Source organism: Dromaius novaehollandiae, chromosome 3, assembly GCF_036370855.1.
Source record: "Dromaius novaehollandiae isolate bDroNov1 chromosome 3, bDroNov1.hap1, whole genome shotgun sequence".
NCBI classification, from domain to species: Eukaryota; Metazoa; Chordata; class Aves; order Casuariiformes; family Dromaiidae; genus Dromaius; species Dromaius novaehollandiae.
The window spans coordinates 28,251,372-28,272,008 of NC_088100.1; the positions used below are offsets into that span (position 1 = coordinate 28,251,372).

Below are 20,637 nucleotides of genomic sequence, written 5' to 3' on the forward strand. Positions count from 1 at the left end.
CATAGGAGGAAGGTCTGCTCAGAAACAATTTCCACATCCTTCTGATACCCAGACTCCTCCTGAAGTTTGGACTTTTTCGAGATTTAGCTCATGAACTGCAGACCATGAATACCCCCTGCTCTCCTAGGTTTGTCCGTGGCTACCTTTGGCAGCCTACTGCCTGTTTGAAAAAATGGGCTGCTCTTGTTCCAAGTGAGGCAGTGCAGCAGGCTCCATCTTCTCCAGGCTCTATGAAAAAAGCCTGCGTAAGAACTTTCCTAAGCTGATACAATTTAGAAAGCCCATGCTTTCACAGAAATTACCTACAATATTTCAGTTTTGGAATCCAGAATTTTATTAGCAGGAATTACCTAAAATACTCAAATTTTGGAATTCAGAGTTTTGTTAACATATTGTTAATTTTGACAAGATTGCAGACACCACTTTCCTTTCACTGTATTTTTTTCATTAACTGTACTGTTCACTTATGGGGAAGATCTTTGGATGGGTCATCACAAGAGCAAACAAACTTCATTTACCTCAGTTACTGCTGAAAAGTTCATACTCAAATGAGTATCATTTTCATAGAATATCAGAGTTTGAAAAAAAATGGCACCTTACTATTCTGGAAAGTTATGCTAGTAACTCACTACTATTGCACTTCATGTTTTCTATCCTCAAGCATCAAAATTAATTACGTGCCGCATGCAAGCTACAAATAGATTGGCTGCTTTCAATATTCTGTTAGCAAATTTAACTGATAAATGCAAAATATGAGCAAAATTTAGGCAGCAACAATGACTTTAATTTTCTAAATGGCAATGAAGTTTCTATTATTTTAATAATGAAATAAAACTGTTCTAGTAAGTGTTGTTTATACAGTCCAACAATAGTGATTAGGTTGTACAAATTTGTTAACTATTATATTTTAATTAGCAGTCAAATAGTAAAAACCAAAAATGCAAGAATCACAACTCGCAAGGGGATAATAAGAGTATTTCACCATATTTTTTCATTCATATATAAAGGGAGACTTAAAAGATTAGTATAGTAACTTTGTGTTTACAGGAAAAATAAATGCACTGAATTAATGCTAACATTGCCAAGTACCATGTGATGTATTATTCTTTACACTTCTATTCACAAAGCTCCCATAACATCCACATTAAATGTGTAACCCTGAATTTTCTCTCCTGTGTATATATAATTTAATAAGCACATAGCAGTGAAGTGTTTTATGTACGAGCAGTTGTTTTGTATAGACGCACAACTCAAAAGTGACATTATATTCTTCAGGTTACTCAAACTCAATCCATTGAGTAAAGGTGATTCTGTTTATCAGTTTTGACCTTGGGTGACTCAGAGTAACAAAGAATAGGATGAAGCAGACCAGTAGCAGGCAAGTAGTTAAGAATCAACAGGTGCACACCTCAAAGGTGTGTAAGGTCCCAGGGCAGCACACCAGTTCTCCTTCTAAGAGCTATCCCCACACGTGATTCGTGTTTTCGCCAGAGATACTCTTTGGACAAGGTGTGTCAGAAAAGCACGGAGCAGAGCTTGATGCTCCCAGCACGCCGGGATTTCTGGAAGCCACCAGAAATGGGTGCTGCGGGGTGACACTGCTTCTGCTCTCACCACCCCTCGTCAGGCGAGGCTGACACAGCCGCTGGCGCAGGGAAGGGCACTACGGCACCGGGCCTGTCTGCAGGCGCGTTGCGGTGAACTGGAGCAAGAGCTATCAGAAGCGAAACGCCCTTTAAGCACTTAAGAAAAAGCTCTCCTAGCCGGGGTGGCAATATCCTACCACCCTCACGCGGAAATGCAGAAAAAAGACATAATAACCCAAAAACCCCAAGTGCAGTAGCTGGCCGCTCCGGCAGGGCCCACCCCGCCCAGGGGCAGCGCCGCACACCAGCGCCAGCCCCGAGGCGCAGCGGCCGCCGCGCAGCCCGCTCGGCCCCCCCGAGGAAGGGGATTTCCCCGCCTTGCCGCCCCGCCCCGTTTTCCCCCGCATGGCGGTGTCCCTCCGCCGCCGGGAGCCGCATGAGGGTTCCCCTCCTTCCACCTGCAGCTTTATTGAGAAGTGGGCGACCGCAGAACGAGGGCGGGAGAGCGGGGGCGGGGCAGGTGCTGAAGGGAGGGGGGGAGACAAAAAAAGAAAAAGAAAAAAAGAAAAGCCCCGCCGCAGGGCAGCCGCGACGTGACATCGTTGCGGTAGCGCCGACACCTGCGGCGGGGAAGAGGCGGGGAGCGCGGCGAGCCGGGCGGGAACTACAAGTCCCAGCAAGCCGCGCCCGCCGCCCCCGGTTTGAAGAGGAAGCCGAAGCCGCGGCACGCGGAGGTGGGGCGGGTGCTGCTGCGCCCGCGGGCGCTGGCTGCGGCGGGGTGAGCGCGGCCGGGGCATTGTGAGGGCCGCGGCGTGGGGCGCGCGGCGCCATCGCTTAGCAACGGCCTGTGCGCGGGGCGGGGAGGCCGCTGCGCTGCGCTGCGCTGCGCGGGACGGGAGGCAGCGAGCGGAGCAGGCGCCGGGCGGCCGCGCCGCCTCCCCCCGCCGCCTCCTGGTGCACCCGCGCTGCCTCGGCGGGGCCGGCACGGTGGCTGCTGCCGCTCGGCCTTGTGGCTTTTTTGTTTTGGCTGCTGCCCCGTGGGCTCGTGCGTTGGAGCGGGCGGAGACGCGCGAGTGAGTCAGCAGAGCCGCCTGCCGCCTCCGCGGAGCTGTCTGACGGGCCCGGGGGGCCGCCGCGGGCCAGCGCGCTCGGGCGTCCGGGCCTGCTGCTTACGGAAGTCTCGTCTGGCAGGACGGCGCTGTTTTGAAGCGAGAGCCTCCGCCTTCTGGCTCTTCTGCGATCCCGAAGTGGCCTAAAGCATCAAAAATACTTGTAGCTGCTAAGTATGGTCTTGCCTTAAGTCATCACTTTTAAGACGTGTCTTTTAATAAACAAACCTGTATTTGTATTCTGGTGGGGGGCACAACTGCGAAGTGCAGGTAAATTAGGAGCTCAGGTTTTTCTGTTCATAGGTCTTTGAGACTGAAACATGTTACTCTGCTAGGGTGGTAAACTGTACCAGGTTCCTCTCTGTGGTAAAGCTTGCAGCATGAGTGTCTGCTGGAGGAATATAGGTAATAGTGTGTCTTGTAGATTAGGCCATGTTTTGCATATTGCTTGGAAAACGTAGTAACAGGATTCAAATCAAAAGTATTTTCTCTTTTTATCACTTATTCTGGTATTACCTATAATTGTCACTGAACGATGTGAAGAGATTTGTTGAATGCAGATTGATTGTAAAGCCAAAGTAGCTGTAAAGGTAGCTGAAAATACAATGAAGGAAAACTTTTTTAAAAATGGTGAAGCATGTTTTGATTTGTTTCTGTTTAGGTAATGGAGTCTTTTAGCTCTGGCAACATTCCTGAGAGTAAATCACCATCAGCACCAATAAGCACCAGTCAGCATGAAAGTGAAGATGACATTGAGTTCATCGGAGTAAGTAGATCTTGGACTTGGGTACATATTGCCCATAGTGGTGAATACGCTCTCAGTAGTGGTATATAATAGATTTTTTTTCTATACAATATTTATGATCTTGATTATATTTCAATGGAAAACATTGGGTTTGGTTTTAAAAATGGCTTAAATAGAAAATCTTTGTGGCAGACAGCAAGTTCATTTTAAAGGGACTTTTGAAGGGTCTTGGGAAGGGTAGAAGGTAATGTCACTTGGACCTACAGAGAGAGAGTAGACTTGAGTATCTTGGCGGAGGAGTGGAGGATACAGTGAGGCATATGAGAGGTCTATTAATTGTAGCTGTTTGGGTAGTTTTTTTGGCGTTTGGGTGGGGTTTTTTGTTTTGGTAATCACACTGCATGGCATTTTGCTTCATGAATAGTCCCATTGAAATTAATGGAGTAAAGTGCTGCTCACTCTGCAAAAACAACATCAAAAACACTATATATTTATAACTGGAGAAAGAAGAAAGAAATAATCAGGTAAAGGCCTTAAACAGTGTACTCGAGCACAGTGTAATAGCTACAGTACAGCAAATATTCTAATGCTGACATGTGGCTTATGTGAATATAACTTTAACACATTTACATTTGTTAAATAGGCAAGAAAAGTAGAAAATTTTTTTGCTGCCTGTGTTCTGGCCTCAGTCCATCATCAGTGAAATGGTGCTGTATAGGAGGGATACATGCAAGAATAGAAAGATGATTTCCCTTAAGGAACAAATCATGCAAATAAGACCAAGTACTTACAAGATACTAGGGCTGATAATGGCTGGCTTCCTATGGATGTTTTATTCTAATGGTGAATAGTGATTGACATTTGTGCAGTTCTTACACTTGCTCTCACGCAGATTTTTTTGTAGGGTGTCCGATAAAGTCTAAATTCAGTGTGCAGACTTTCCTTCTCCAGAGGTATTTAAGAGTTCAAGTATGAGAGGCACATGCATATTTTTGCTAAAATTATAATTAGTTGATTATATCTGAGACTTCTCAGTCTTTTAGATGAATTTGATGAAAACTGACTAATGAGTTCAAAATTCATTGTATAGGCAGACAAATATTCCTATGTTTTCATGTGTAGCATGATTGTATAAATTTCACTTTCTTAATATACCAGGCTAAGAATGAGGAAGCTAATATAGGTTTGGATATGCAATGATTGAAAGGCTGTGGGTGGAACCCACAGCACCAATTAAAAGAAAGGAGATTTATTAAAATCAACAGTTCTGCTACCTTTTCCTTGCTTTGCCTATGTATAATCTGGATCCTTTGTGGTCCCAGTGATGACTGATCCTGAGAGAGACGGCTGTATGTAGGAAGAAGGGTTCTTAGGTTCATTTCTGCAGGGTTGGTCTCCTGGGGCAAGGATGCTACTGCTGTCACTGAACACATGGGGGAAAGGTTTCTGAAATCGGCCATTACCTAATGTCAGCAATGCTCCCTCTTTTTGATCTGTCATTTATTCCTACTGTCACACATCTCTGAAGTAAACTTGCATTTTGCAAAAGCATTTCTAAACTGTTTGCCTAGCTTTAAATCAGCATTCTGGTACAATATGTGTGTGACTAGAAAACTACAAGCTTTATAAATGTGTATGAATACCACCTAATCATTCAAATACCAAGACATACCAACCCAAATACTTGGACATACCAAGAACCCAACACACCCAGACCACTAGTGATACTGGATAAATTGAGTTAGAGAAGCCCATTTGGATGTCTCAACCTATGATCATTTTCATTAAAAGCAAATAGTTGTAGGCCATTTTTTTTCTCTTTTCTTGAAAGGTTTTTTTTCTGTTTTGTTTCTTTTTTTTGCTATTTTGATCACTCTCCTTGGGAATCTGAATTCTCACCATTAGACTGTGCTCCATGGAATGAGGGCTTTCCTTCAAAAACAGTTTCTGCTGCTGCCAGAATTTTTCAGCTTCTGCAATCAGATTCACCCTCATTCAGGAAACTTCTGATCGTTCTTCCACAATTTCCTACCTTTTAATTCTGCATTGCAACATATCTTGTCCACTTAAAAATATTAAATGCTAACTTTGCAGACCAGCAGAAAAAGATGGTTTAATCTACAATGCATGCCATGATTGTTAATGGCTTAATATCTTGTAATAGGATGTTCTGAACCTCATTCTTTTTCCTTAGGAAGTATAAGGCAAGAATAAAGAGATTCACAGATTTAATATGGTTTATAGCCTGTATGGAGATAGATTTTTCTAGTTGCCACTCTGTATAGAAAGTATCAGACTCTTCCTGAATTTTTTTAAATGGCGTTGATCTCTGCTCACATTTTTTGCTGATGGACCTCTTAAACGATGAGACTTTCTCAAAGACATCCCCAAAAACTGGTACACAATTTCACTGCAAGTCGATGAAATCAAGTGGCTAAATTCCTTGTGTACATTTAGAAACTCCCCTTTAATCCAGGAAAATCTGTTCAATGGCAAACCTTTAGAATGTTTTTTTTTTTCCTTTTAAAGCAACCAATACAGAACTGTGTTACAGAACATTTTTCTAATACTCTCATTTCCTAACACTTGTCTTCTCTTGCTATACTGTGTTTAATTGTCAGTATCCTGTCCAGAGAGTCTGCTTCTTCTGTGAAGCATTGCACTTGCCTTTTCTGTAGGAATAATGAGTAAATAAAGGCTAATGCCTGAAAGACAAGGTTGAACAACTTATTTAGCACTGAATATTCAAGTCAAGCTAGATTCGTGATTATATAATATTTACCTTGAAGCAAGTATTTGTATAATCTGTTGAAATCAAACTTTCTTTATGTAAACATGTTAAGACATGCACTACTATATAACCGCTACTTATTTCTGATGCTCCTTTAAGAAACAAAAGTTATCCCTGAGGAAGTTAGAGGTTTTCCTAGGCAGGGGTTCTTTGTATCTTTGTTACTGTCTGTGGGGCCTCAAAATAATACACAGTGCTATGAAGCATTTAAATACAGTTGTCTAAAACAATGTTGTCCCCTGTCCCCTGACTCCTATCATATGGTACGTTATAATGGCTAACACTGTTAAGGAGTATATTTCTATTTATTTTCTGTAAATATATAAGTTAAGTACATATAAAATTATGCCTCCAAAATAAGATTGGAAAATTGAGCATATGTGTATTAAAAAATTATTTGTATTTTCTGATGCAATACTACATTTATGCCAAGTTTTCTTCACTATCAGTGATTTTATTTCAAAAGTGTAAATTCAAAGAAAAATATACTGCCACTGTTATGTTGTGTACTGCCATTAGGCCTAGTGTTTAATAGTCAGGTGCTTTAGAGGTTGGTATTGGTTACTTCCAGGTTTTATAGGCCCTGGCCTATTGAGTAATGAGCTCTAAACTGGATTCCAGGAAAAGCATACTTGCCATACTTGTAGCTCTTCCTTTTTAAACTCTTTCTCAAGAAGCAGCAGCAGCATTTTACTGCATTTCCTGACAAAGAAGACAGCATCTTTCTGACCTGGAAGAGTTGGAATTGCCACTTACTTTCTTACAAATGGTTGATTTGAATATTTTTTAAGATCAAACCTGAGAAGGACTATCTTGCCTGTTTTGGCACTGTTTTTCTTTTTGTCCTGTGTAACAGTTTCTGTCAGCATGGGAAGGCTCACTTTATTAGTTTACAAATCAGGGTACAGTAAGAGTCATTTAATGAGTAGATAAATTAAAATAGCCCATTTTCAAAGGCTGTTGCATGAAGTTGTTTTTACTACTGATAGAAGAAATAGGGATCTCTACTAGATATCCTGAGAGATATCTATAATAAACTGTTTTATAGTGACTTCATATAGCCCATGTAGAATATTTACTTTGCTAGTAAATAGCCACAAAAAGCTGGTAGTTAGCAGAGGAGCACTATAGCAAAATGGTATAGTATTGTACGTGACAGAAAATCACATGACCTTATAGGAAAAAAAACTTGCAGCTTTAAAGGCTGGGGATGAAGAAAAACAAGTGCTGTTACATATTGTGTTTCATCATCCTGACATCAAGACTATATTGGTTTTGTTTGGGATTCAGAATTTGAGGAGAACCAGTATGAATTTTTCTGCAGAGATCAAGAGAAGGGATATGATATGACAGCATGAAACTGTCTTGCCTAGAAGACTCGGAGGTGACCTACTTATCTCCAGTTAATGCTTGAACTTGATTCTAAGCTGTTATTAGTCACAATCAGAATGGTATAGAGACAGGAAAGACACAAAAACTTATTTAATGTTTTACGGAGCTAAAAGATTAGAAGTGCAGAACTTGAAAGATGCAGAGGAAGGAAAGTGGAAACCACTAAGAACTGATGATATTAAAACTAATTTATTTAAAAAAAAATGGAGTTCTACAAAAGTCATAAGGAACAAGGAGACTTTAAATTTTTTGCTTTAATTATTAGGTCCCCCAAAAGTCTAAAAACACTTGGCCCTCAGATGTACCAAAGTCAAGTGATTTGCTGAAACTTAGTAGTTCTTTAAAGTTTTTGTTTTGTTTCCTTTCCATGTGGATTGTTAAATACTTGAGTTTTTGTATTAATGTATCTCTCTGGTTTTAAGTTGCATCACAGTAGATACTGAAGAAAATTTTGCAGGTATTAGGAAGAATCTGAAGCAGAATTTTTACCCTTGTTCCCAACTCAAGTCAGCCAAGGACTTAGATTTTTATATTTACTAGATTAGAGAAATGAAAACTTTGTAAGTGCACATTGGTTTACAACTTCAATCAGTTACTAAGCTGGCTTAAAGCAGGAAGTCTGCTGGGACAAAGATTTAGAGCATAAATAATTCAACATGGGTCAGATTTTATGTTTTAGTTTAAGCTCTACTTGTTTGGCAATAATAAGTATGATTACATGTGTATGCACATTTATGCTCACCTAATTATTTTGTCAAAGACAGGTTAACTCTGCAGTACTGTATATTGAAAGTATGTTTCATGCTTTCTATATGCTAGTACATGTATAATTATGCAAAAGTTTAAATGTGCTTTTCATGTGAATTGGGTTTATGATCTCAGTGCACATAAAGCTAAAAAATGAACAAACAAAAAAAACCTTACATGAAATATCAGTGGATTAGGTGGCTGTTAGCTAGGTCTGATAACCACAGATAAATGAAAAAGGGGGAGGAAGGGAGACCAGAGTTTAGGACTTTTCGAAAAACTTCTTGAAGCAATAGAGATGAGCTTCACAGAACTTCTTGAAAAGAAGTTTTCCTTGGAGATGAATCAGAGGCTTCATCTTTACCAGCTGCTGACTAAACAAACTTGATTATTTTCACTGCTACAGTTGGTATTTTGCATAGCATGGTGACATTACAGTTTTGTTAATGCATTGCTAACATTTTCAACCAAAGCCATGAATAACAGCAGGACACCAGAGCTGCCTGGAGTCTCAAAAGATAGTTTTCTATCATTCAAACATGGAAGTTCTTCTAGTAACTAAAATACTTTCTGTTCAGCTATGGGTTTACTGCTCTAAAGAGTGATTGTTGGTGAGAAGGCTGGCTTTCAAAGATTGTTTAGCAAAGTAATTGGGAATTAGAGATGCTTTTTAAGAATGGAAGACCTGCTTATAGTATATGGAGACTGAGGTTCTGTATTTGGTGAGTACCAAGCATTGATGACTTCCTGGGTGCCAAACAGTGACTATGGTCAGCTACAATCCACAGATTTTCCAGCTCTTCTTTGAGTGCTTGTCTGTATTGTTTCTACTGTAATCTCAGGCTCTTGTATGCCAAGATACTTTCTAGCTGGTGGAGTTCATCTCCTGGGGAGATACAAAGAGCTGGATGAAGCTAACTATTCCTTGGCTCCTTTATTCTCATGACACTGAAATGGAATCCTGGGGCTTGGCATTTTCTGCGCTGTGTTACTACGTTACTATTACTTCCCCCCCTCCCCCAAACTGATTAAGCTTTTCTTAATTTTCAGTTTGGGGCTGGTCATGTGCTGAGGTGAGCCAGCAGAACAAAAGTTAAATTCCTGCTGCTCAAAACTTTCTTCTCGTGTAATGCTAGAGTATTAATTGGGAATGATTACTAGTAGTACCTGCTGTGCCTCTGGAAAAAGGATGTTTCATCTGGCACCGCTTCTCCAAGTGAGCTCAAAAATACAGGAGGTCCATCTGAAGCTATTGCTTGCATCAAATTCTTAGAAAGCATCTGTGAACTTTTAAAGGGAAGAATAGTCCTAGACTCAGTCTCCCTCCATCAGGATGGCTTCTCTTCTGGGCCACTGCATTGGGAGGCTTTGAACTTCCACTTTCAGTCTGGTACCAGTGTCCTCTGGACAGAAAGGGCTGCTGTAGCAATGAGCCCCAGCTGAAATCACTGTCTCTTTAGAAGATGAATACTGGCTTTCTGCTGTGTAATGCCATTCTGCTGGGATGGATCTAGAGCAGTAATGATGGCTTTCAATCAAGGTTACTCACACATTGACTTAAACAGTTGCTGAATAGATACACTGAATATAGGATTACGCTATGTTTTCCCTGAATCTTAAACGTTCTCAAAGTATCTGTTGTAGCCCAGATGAAGTTTTGATCTGACCCAGGACAGTAGTTCTTACATCTTTAATTTCAATTCTTTTTTTTTAAGGTTTCAGTCATTTTTCTAAAAGTTAAGCCACCAGCCAATGAAAAACAAACTAATCCAAAAGCTTTATTTGGGGCTTGCCTTATTCAGGAGCGTATATACACAGATGTTATTTATTTTTCATATTTCACATATATAGTCATGTATCTTTTTTCCCTCTTGGAAAATAAGGATATATTTCTTCTTTGAGAACTGGAATGCAAACCAAAAAAAAAGGGGAGGTAAAAATTTTTTAGTAAAAGGTACAGGATACAGAAGGAAAAAATGAGAATGTGTTTCATGTATGCAAATGAGATTACTTGTAATTAATTGAACTTACTGTTTCTGTCACTAGAGCTTCCTAGACTTGAATGCAAGTTTCCCTGCTTTTCAGTTCTCAATTTCCTAACTTCTAATTAGTCAGTTACTGAACTGAGTTAGTCAAATAAACAGAAATAAGGAAAATCTGTGTATACTTGAAGAAACTACAGCTATTATAATCAGACCTGAACATTTTGAAACTGTTTATTAAACAGCTCGGACAGTCAGGAGGTCTGAGTTTGTCTTTACCCTGTCACCTATGAACACCTGTTGTTTCTGATAAAGATTTAATTTCCTATAAATTCACGGAGGTTGTCAGTTTCTACAAATCCAAATCTGTATTGGAATTTTTAGATTTCATTTAGAAAAGCAAATGCTCTTTGTTTACTTAAATGTAAGAAGTTAGGCACTCCTTTGGGGTAACTGGCAGCCTGCAGCTCAGTTCACAGATAACAAAAGCTTCTGTCTCCAGCATGTGATCCCTTCTCCTCCCCAGTGAGAGAGTGAAGACTGTTTAAGCCTGGTCAACTGAATGGTGTTAGAACCTTGAAAGGTGGAAGAATGGAAAGAATGAGATGTAGTGAACAGCAGAGAGACTTGCATGCTGCTACAGTTGCCTCTGCTACTTTTCATGAGGCAATGAATCATCTTAGCCTACCCGAGTCAGTTTAGTTTTTGGGACGTTCAGGACACTGCCAAACATATGGACCAGAGACTGGATAGAGTACTGCACCTCTTCAAGAATTCAGTAAGCTGCTGAATATCTTAAGTCCTTCTTTTGTATGGAAAATGTTACTTGCTAACAAAGCATATCTTTGGAGGATATAACAGTTCTGTCGCATCTGTCAGCATCATTGCCAGACGAATGGCTAATTCTGCAGTTTAGTGAAAAACTTTACATGCAATACAATCTACATAATGTTAAACAAACAAGCAAAAAAAAATCCTAAAACCATATTTGTTCTTGTTTTATTTACTTTGATATTAGACAATAACTTTCAGAATCTAGCAGAGATGGGAAGCTTCTTGCAGCACGTGGAGATTTTAGTTGACTTTGCCTGTTACTGTGTAGTTGCCACAAAAATGAGGCAGTTACCAAGAAAGATGTGTACATTCCTAAGCAATGATCATGGTTGTGAGTTAGAGTAACTGGAAATATTTTTGCTTAGTCTATGTAGACCTGCTCGTCCTATTTCATGTTCATTGTATGGCTTGTTTAGTTGACATCTGATAAGTAGTAGCATATGTGGGTTTTTTGTGTGGCGTTAGACTGTGTACATAGTTCTCCTTTTTTGACTTTAAAAATTGAAGAATCATGTTACAATGGGTATAGGTGGAGTTCTAGATGTTGTTTTGTATGCCTTCTATTTGCTAGTTTAGGTTGTTGATTTTAATTCTTTTGACTTTAGAATCTCATTAATGAAAGCTTAAAAGTGTAATTTCTTAGCCATTTGCTTTTTCATGGTCGTGCCAACATTCTGTCTTCTACTGATGCAGAGATCTGTAATAAAGTCTTAAAGTTGGTCTGAACGGAGAGTGAATTGGATTATACAGGTGTGGAAGCACATACAGAATTACAGAAGAAATGATATAAAGGAGTGTAAGAATGGCAGGTGTTGATACTTTCTAGATTAGAAGGTCATCAGGGTCACAGACTATCAACATGAAGTTTCTCAAGACTCCCAGATCAGGAAGACAAGGGACAGCCTTCATCCCGCCTAAAACCAAGTCTTGAACCATTAAGATGATGGCAGGAAGACAAAGAGCAGGGTTAGAGCCTTAAGACACTTGAGTAGGGGGCAAAAGACTGTGAATAAATCTTAGTGACTCCCAGAGGAGGGATAGGATAGAGAGATGATAAATCTTAAGTATCCAAGAGCAGGACGTGGCTACGAAACTAGGAAGACTCTACAGGACGTGATAAGTACCTGATAGCCAGGGTCCTTTGTCCTCTGTGTCACTGCAAGGAGTCCTGACCAGACTGCCTGGACACATGTCTTGGTGACTGAATGCTGAACAGACTACTTAGGCGCATGTCATGGTGCTTGCAAGTATGTGGGTATTAGCATGAGTGCGGGAAATGTGTTTTCTTTTAAAGTAAAATCATCTTCCCCTCCTATTATGATTTCAATAAAAAGAAAACTTTATGACCTGCTTGTGTACTCTCTGCTTAGAAATGAATGGATTTTAGGGCGTACATGTGTATGAAGCTGTTTTCTGCTTTCTTCATGTCTGAAGTGCATAAGGAGTCCAATTGCTTTTAGAGTTGACATTTAATTTAAATTGTGTCTTAACAAGCCAAACACATTTAGCTTTGGTTAGTGAAATGCAAGACTATTCCTGTCTTGGTAGCAGTCTGACACTCTAGTACAATGAAAGAAATGGCAAGCAGAGCACCTATAGATATGAATATATATTCTGAGTTGATTGAGAAGGTCAAGAATACATGGCTATTGAGCAGGCCAAGATTGTTCACTTTATTTTTGTTAGTTGCTGTTTGTATGTTAAGTTGATATTTTAATTATTTGTGGATATTTATTTATTTGTGTGTTTTACTAACTCATAGTTGCGCACTAGCCTGTTAAGTGGAAAAGTTGCACTGCAGGAATCTCATCAATAAACCCGCTTGAAACCTTGGTGAAATTCCCTTTCAGATGTTGTAATGCTACCATGTGTTTAATGCATGTATCATTTTATCTTCAAGAAAAATAATTTAATGGTTTTTTGTGTGTGTTTTTAACACTTTCTCAGGAAGGGCCTTTAAGACCTGTACTTGAGTGCATTGACCTTGTCAGTAGTGAAGATGAAGAACCTAACAGCAGTTCTTATGCTCATGTGAGTATGTCGTAATGTATCTTGGGACTTCTCATTTGAAAAAATAATTACTGTCTCCTGTATATTTACCGTCAGCTACTCTTCCTGAAAAAAATGTTGGAGATGTTTTGAAGAAGTAATAAATAGGCCAACACTTAACATTTTTATTTTTACCTACTGGTGAGTGGAAGGCAAGGATGCTAACTCTTGCTGGGGTTTTTTTCCTAAGATGATTTTTTTTTTTTTACCTTCTTGAAATGAACTTAAGGCTTTGATTTAGCTTTCGTTGTTTTTCACAAGTACTGTGAAGAAAAGGAAAGGAAAATGTCATTTTAGAACTGACTTTATAGGTCAGTGTGTCCATTCTCTAGCCTGCAAATATATCTGGCCTACTTCCAGATATTTCTCCTGAAAGGACTTTTACAAGCAGTTTATGGGCTAGAAGAGCTTATTCTGATGAAATTTGGTCTTAACCCAGCTTCCTCCTTCCCGAGCTTTCCTAAGAATTTGTAAGTCAGAAGCAGGCTGGTCACCAAAACAACTCATGCATCCCCCAAGCTGATTGTGCCCACTCCAGGGAGCTTTTGTGAGGGGTTGTGACAGGGCACAGGCTGTTTGAATTGTTTTGTCAGCAGAGGCCCTCTCTTGACGTCTATTTTCCAGTGTTGCAGGAGAAGACGTGCAATAAGCTTGGTTTTACTGGAAAGGCAGATCTTCTGTACATGCACAGGCTGCTCTACTGTGACACTTACTAGAGCCAGCTGTGTTGCAGGAGCAAGCTACAGTCCCATGTCTCATGCTTGAATAAGCTGATGACCTGCCTCTGCAAATACTGGACAGCATTTCTTAGAGGATTTGTAAAGAACTGAGTTGGAATTATCAGTTCTCAGTTTTTCAGATGGGCTGTAGGTTGGCTTTGAAATCTTTTGGATTTTTTACCTACTTATAAGTAGGTAAAAAGCAGATTCTTTATAAGGATTTTTTTTTAATCTGTTGGAGAGTTCTTGGGAACCCAGTAACACAATCATTGCTGTCCCTTCTGGTGTTTTGGCAAGGCTAACATTGTTGATCTTTAATTGCCTTGAATATGTGAGGATTTCTCCTTTTTTTTTTTTAAATTTTTTTTTTTTAAGGTAAGTTACAGGTGTTACTGAATTGAAACTGAAAATTAGCAAGGTAGCTCATGCAACATAAGATTGGAGTATACGGACTGAATTATGTCCTGATGCTTGGGCATCACTTTTGAATGTATTAGTATTTTTTTAGTTGCCTAGCAATTACCAAATAAGAGTTAAACTTCTCAATTACAGAGAAACGTTAAACGTAAAGATCACATTGACTATCAGAAGGAAAGGGTTACATCAACTTTGGATCGTCTGGCACGCCATGTTGAAGTAGAGAAACAGCAAAAAGAAGAGAAAAACAAAGCTTTTAAGGTACTGGAGCTATTTTGTTTCAGTAGAAGTGCATAGTACCAGCCTTTGTAGTCACGTGTGTGTTTGTTTTTACTAGTAAGTGAATTAAAAGTGTGTTTTTTGTATTTTTAATTCACACAAGCGAGCCAGACCTGGAACTAGCAAATAGAGATTTTAACTTCTAGAGCACTGGTTGAAATATAATAAAGACTCTGCCTGTTCAGTGGCCTCTAATTAATGAATTCACTAGTCTTATTACATTTCCTAAAGAACAAATGTTAACCTCATGCAAACCAACAGCAAAAGTTGATTCACTTGTTTCTGTATGTAGCAGAGGGTCCTTAGCATGTATGATTCTGGTGCTTAAGTAGTCAAACAGAAAAATGACAGTGATTACAACCATGCAGCAAGTTTTAAATTGTCTACCTGCTTTTGTCTGGGCTAGATTTTTGGAATGCTATTTGCCGTGTTAAATCTCTGAAACAGCTAATATTTTTATAACGGGACAGCAGTCATTTGAAAGGATTTGTTGTTTGTGTAACAAACTGGGAGGTGCAGTCCATAACTCAAAGGCAGGGCTGCTTGGGCAACTTGAAGAAATGGGCTGACGAGAATCTCGTGAAATTCAACAGGACAAATGTCAAGTCCTGCACTTGAGACAGAATTACTCCCTGCATTGATACAGGCAGGGGGCTGACTGCCTGGGGAGCAGCTTGCTGAAAAGGACCTGGGTCTCCTGGTGGACATAGGGCTTGATAAGAGCCAGCGGTGTGCCCTAGTGGCAAGTAAGGCCAACGGTATTGTGGGCTGTATTAACATGAGCACAGTCAGCAGATCGAGGGAGGGGATTATTCCCCCTTGGCACTTATTAGACCACATGTAGTGGAATACCATCACCCAGTTTGGGGCTTCTCAGTACAGCAAAGACACTGATAACCTGCAGCAAATGCAGTGAAGGTCACCAAAATGGTCAAGGGCTGGAGCGCTTGCCCTGCGAGGAGAGGCTGAGGGAGCTGGGCTTGTGCAGACTGGAGAAGGGGCGGTTTTGGCCGGGGGGACTTAGCAGCAGCCTGCCAGTGCAGCTTGTGCAGCCTCCATCCTTGCAGGTTTTCTAGACCCGAACAGATGAAGTTCTGAGCAACATGGTCTGACCTCATAGATGACCCTACTTTGAGCAGGAGGTTGAACTAGAGACCTCTTGAGATCCTGTCAAACTTGAATGACTCTGTGATTTTGTAAAATACTAATTTTTAAAACTTTTAATTCATGAAATTGCTTTCCAGAAAACATGCCGACTTTCTAACCCAATTTGCTGAGCACTGTTAATAGTCGTTATAATAGGCCACATAATTATAGTATGGTTACAGGCTCTGGTAGTCTAATACAGACTATGCACACAACTGTAAAAATAATAGAGACAGAAAAAAACATACAAGGTTGTCAAATACAGTGCAATGTAGCCTTGAAGTCAATACACCTATGTTCCTCTCCTGTCTCTGCCACTTAGAATTTGGCAAATCTGTTAATGTCTCCACATACAGCTTTCTAGCTGCAAAGTGGAGTCAGAGATAGCTATGTAGCTTTTCAAGTAACCTGAGAGTAAAGTATTAAAAACACTTCTGTAAATGATGAATATTTTCCATCTGTGAAGCTCCTCACTCCTCAATAATAGGTAATGCAATTTGCAGAGTTGCAATGAAACTGCCAGTTTTGTCTTGGCAGTAGGAGGAGTTAGCTGTTTGGTTTCAGTAGCCATATTTTGTATCAGTTTTCTGGCTCCTTTCATGACAAGGGGAATACCAGGATGCTAAGTCTTTATTAATCTGCTGTCTCTACTGCATAACATCTTGCATGGCCTTCCTCTGCATCCTGGTCACAGCTGGAGGAGGTGCTAAAAGTAGCTCTTCAGATGCCTCAGACTGAGCTAGGCCTTGAGTCTGAGCTAGGGACTTTCCCACTGCTCTGGGACTTTATTAGGAGCACTATGCCTCTTAAACCTGGTAGGGAGGGTTAGCTGAGATCATGGGGTTTTCCACAGAAAGCATATCTTGTAGCCCACTTCAGAGGATTTTGCTCGACTTGCCCTGACTTTGATTCTCCAAAAGACGGTTGTGTTTTCCCACTTTGAAAAACAAATCATTTGTATTACTGAGCAAGTGAGCTATAGCAGAAGTTTCCTCTCCTGTGTTGTCTCTTCTCTTGATGTGTACCTGTTGCTAAATATGGCAATTCAAAAGCAGAACATCTTGCTGAGACTTATATTTCTTTCAAGATGCACATAGGGAAGAAGTCTTAAGAATTTTCTAGAATTGTCAAAATCAAGCAATTTTTCATTTTGCAGATATTTTTATCTGCCACAACGAAAACAAGGGATTAAAACTATAATGAATGTTCTATCAGGGGAAAAAAAAAATCACCTGAAGCACTTTTTCCTCATTTTTCAGGATATTTTAGAAATTGCTTTGAAGTTGGCCTTTTCTTAATCATAAGGTGTACTACAGAAGAGGAAATGCTGTGCTGCCCAGTGCTGTCATTTGTGTAATGCACTGTGTCAGGCTTCATTATAAGAGAATAGTTTTCAAGTTTGTGACCCAAGTTTAACTGGGCAGCTAAGTTTGTCTAGCTTTTGGAGACAAGAAGAAGTATGTGTGTCCAACCCTGGATCTGTCTTGTTCAAAAAGGCAACTCTGTCCCCCACAGATGCACCACTGTGGAGTTACAAGGAGGTATGGCATCCGTTTTCATGTTCACAGCAGACTGAAACCTAGTATGGTAGTTGATTACTCTGCAAATACTGGTGCATGATTTAGGGAAAGGAGGGAGTCCATTTGGATTCTTGGGGCCATGTAGCAGTTTATTCCTGTACGTTCTAAGGGAAATGGTCCCCATGCCAGGCTTTGTGGCTTTGCTCCCTGTCTGTAAGAGAAGTATTTTATGCTTACTACTAGAAAACACCAGTCCAAACCAAAAATAAAAAAAAGCTGTCTTTTGAGGTAGGTTGCCTTGGGTCACATTGGATGTGTAGCTTTTTTTGTAGAGTTCCTTGCGAGAACCTAAAAGCAAGGACAGCAGTTTTCTAATAATGAAGAGTAATTTTGCTTTGGGAGGAGCCACATGCCTTTAAAAGGGGCCGTAAGAGCTGAGGGTATGCAGTACAGCAATGTAATCTGTAGCCGTTCAAGCCCTTAATGTAGTATCTGTAACCAGTAATGGCTTTTTAAATTGAACTGGAGGGGGTTTTATTTCAAGGTGACTTTAACTGAAGTTCATGGTAAGACAAGTTGTGGTCTTAGTATTAATAATCAGTTGCGAGGCAGGTGTAGTTGTCTGCAGAATTGAAACAGCTCTTCTAATGGATGTGCTGGAAGGGCAAAGTTTATTGCTCTGAGCAGGAACACAGCTGAACTCACCTCTAAAGTGCACAGCATGGTTGCTGAATAAGGAGAGCTGCTGTTAACGGAAAGCTGCAGGAATTTCTATCACTAGGATGAACTGTCTTGTCCAGTCTAGGATTATTTATTCTAAACTATTTTTAAATATGTTGCCTGGTCTAGCTGAGTGTCCATGGGCCTAGGTTTTACCAACAGTTGAGAAAGTGTCACACCAGAGGAAATTGCAGTTTATCTTATACTGATAGAATTAAGCTGACACTCCTATGAAGCATTCTTGCTGTGTAGGAAATATCTATATCGTAGGTATTTAAAGGTGCCATAGGCTGCTGCAAAGCACTGCACGTTCTCAGGGTTTTTTTGCAACATACTGGGGAGTCTTTATTGTTGTCTGAGGTATGCTTGAAATATGAGATTGGAAGTGACAGTAGAAAATCTTAGTTGTGACCAGCAAATCCTTATCTTCCTGCCAATTTGTGCCATTTTAAAATAGGCAGCAAAACTTGGTGTGTTGTAAAATAATGAACAGCCAGTCTTTCTTTGAAGTGAACAAGCTTAAAAGGCAGAATACTGGTATCTGGAAAAACATACTCATCACCTTCAACTTCAGCTGATTTTGCATGAGGATGCTCAAGATGCATGTCTGTAACTTTCTTTAAGTCTGAGAGGACTCCTTTATAAAGAAGTTGTCATATCTTGTAATTTGTGACATAGATGCTGTTTTTTCTTGAAAAAATAATCAAAAATGGCATCATGTCGGAGGAGGCCTATTAAAATATATGTGAAGAAACAGCACTGTCTACTGTGTCATTCAGATCTTACCTAAAATAGGTGAGGGGAGAGGAATTAATGTTCTTACTGCTATGATGTAATAGAGTTTCTCTCTTTTTTTTTCTTTCTTTCAAAGATGGTACTTTGCACTCTGTTTTCTCATTATCTGTGGCATCCAGTTCTTGGAATTTAAAAAAAAAAAGAAAAAAAAAGAAAAAGTTTCTCAAGTCCATCACAGTAACATCCATCAGAGGAGTATTGGATATCACTTCATCTTTTTTTCCCCATTCTGCTTCAGCTCATTATTTGCCAGTTTCTTGTTGCTACCTGTAATTTTCTTATCCTTGTTTGTTGTGATCTCCAAACAACTTTCTTGTCATCTACTTTTTTGAAGGACAGCATTCTCTAGAAGAATTTCTGCTTATCTGCTTTTACTCCTAGAAAAGTCAGGTGTTCAGCACCTTAACTGGAGCCAGCAAATGAAGCCCATAGAATTTAGAAACTGCTGTGTTAGCATTGTGGACCTGTAGCAGAGGAGACTTCTCAACTGTTTTCAGCACTTAAAATACTTTTTCCTACAGCATGCTATCTATGATTCTTTATGATGTGAAGATCAGGACCTGAGATATAACACAGGCCACATTCGCAAAGGAACAACAAATGCTATTTGATTACTATTACAAGTAATCAGAGTCTGGAAGATGTTGTGCTGGTACAAGGCCCCAAAAGGCAGAGAGGAGTCTAGCTAGTCAGATAGTTTGAGTTGCAGTTATCCTGTATGGTACCACCAGGGATATTACTAGAATGGAGGTCCCATATACCATGGGGTGGTATATGTGTTGCCCTGGGAAGTGACTTACTATTCTACAACATGCATGCCAAGCTGAACACAAGAAGCCTGTAGATGTTAGCTGTCATGTGCAAAATGTACCTTAAGTTTTCTTCACTACAGGTACTGCAAGGTGCTAGCACTAGATCGTTCTGCAACACGTGAATATTTTTAAGTGCAGTGCTTTCATTTGAGATGTTTACAAATGTTTCTGTTGTGTACTTTCAGGTGCTCTTTCTGATCTGATGTCTTTTCAGGAACCACAAATGTAAAAAAAAAAAAAAAAAAAAAACCCTGTAATTCTGTGATTGTTCAGGCAGTGACTGGACTATAGCTTAACTGCCCTTGCCACTAACAGATAGCATACTGTATTTTTGCTGTAGCAGTAAGTACATTTTTTAAAGTGAGACACATTTTTTTTCGTACCATTTTCATGCTTTTTGGTTCTTTGACGTGTAACATTTGACATACAGGATAAGAAGCCTAATAGGTGCAGGGTTCAGGGGTTGTAGGATCTCGGTGTGTGTATATAGTATGAATAGAAGGGAGCCAGGAAAATGTCATCTAGGCAAAACTGCATTGGTGCTGCACCCAAGTCAAGGTTCTGTTCTTTCCCATAGTCAGACTGTCTTATAATGGCATGGCAGGAGATAGTTGGTATTGAGGTGGGGAAGTGGGCTCCTGTAGAAATAAGGCCAATGGGTTAAAATGGGATGTAGCCCATTCAAGTTAGTATGTTTTGTTTGGTAGCTAGAATAGTCTTGCATAGTTAGCCTTGACCCAACTGAGAAGCAAGAGCTAAATAAGTCATGGTAACTCATGAAACTGGGGGAACTATCTTCTCTCTGCAGTTTCTAGTGCAGTGTTTTTCATATAAACAAATGGCATTTAATAACAGCAAAGACAGGCTGCTGGCAAAATATTAGGAAAAGCCTTTTCTTATTTTTCATTCCATTGTTATTTGTTTCTTTTTATAATCTTAAAATTCTTCTTGGCTATGTATGTGCTTCAGAAACTATTGATGTGTCAGAAGTAAA

General features: G+C 39.9%; 1 protein-coding gene across 6 annotated transcripts in view; it reads left to right on the forward strand.

Annotated features, from left to right (window-relative positions):
* Positions 1-1,962: 1,962 nt before the first annotated feature.
* The window catches only part of ZNF451 (zinc finger protein 451), a 45,708-nt gene continuing 27,033 nt past the window's right edge, over positions 1,963-20,637 (forward strand). The window contains exons 1-5 of one of the 6 annotated variants that reach the window (XM_064508622.1): positions 2,221-2,320; positions 2,778-2,869; positions 3,357-3,461; positions 13,134-13,217; positions 14,507-14,632. In XM_064508622.1, coding sequence (XP_064364692.1) covers positions 3,360-3,461; positions 13,134-13,217; positions 14,507-14,632 — 312 coding nt within the window. In that variant the 5' untranslated portion in view covers positions 2,221-2,320; positions 2,778-2,869; positions 3,357-3,359. Of the gene's footprint in view, positions 2,365-2,777; positions 2,870-3,356; positions 3,462-13,133; positions 13,218-14,506; positions 14,633-20,637 lie in introns of all 6 variants that reach the window. The other 5 variants (XM_064508621.1, XM_064508620.1, XM_026122523.2 and 2 more) reach the window with 5 other exon arrangements.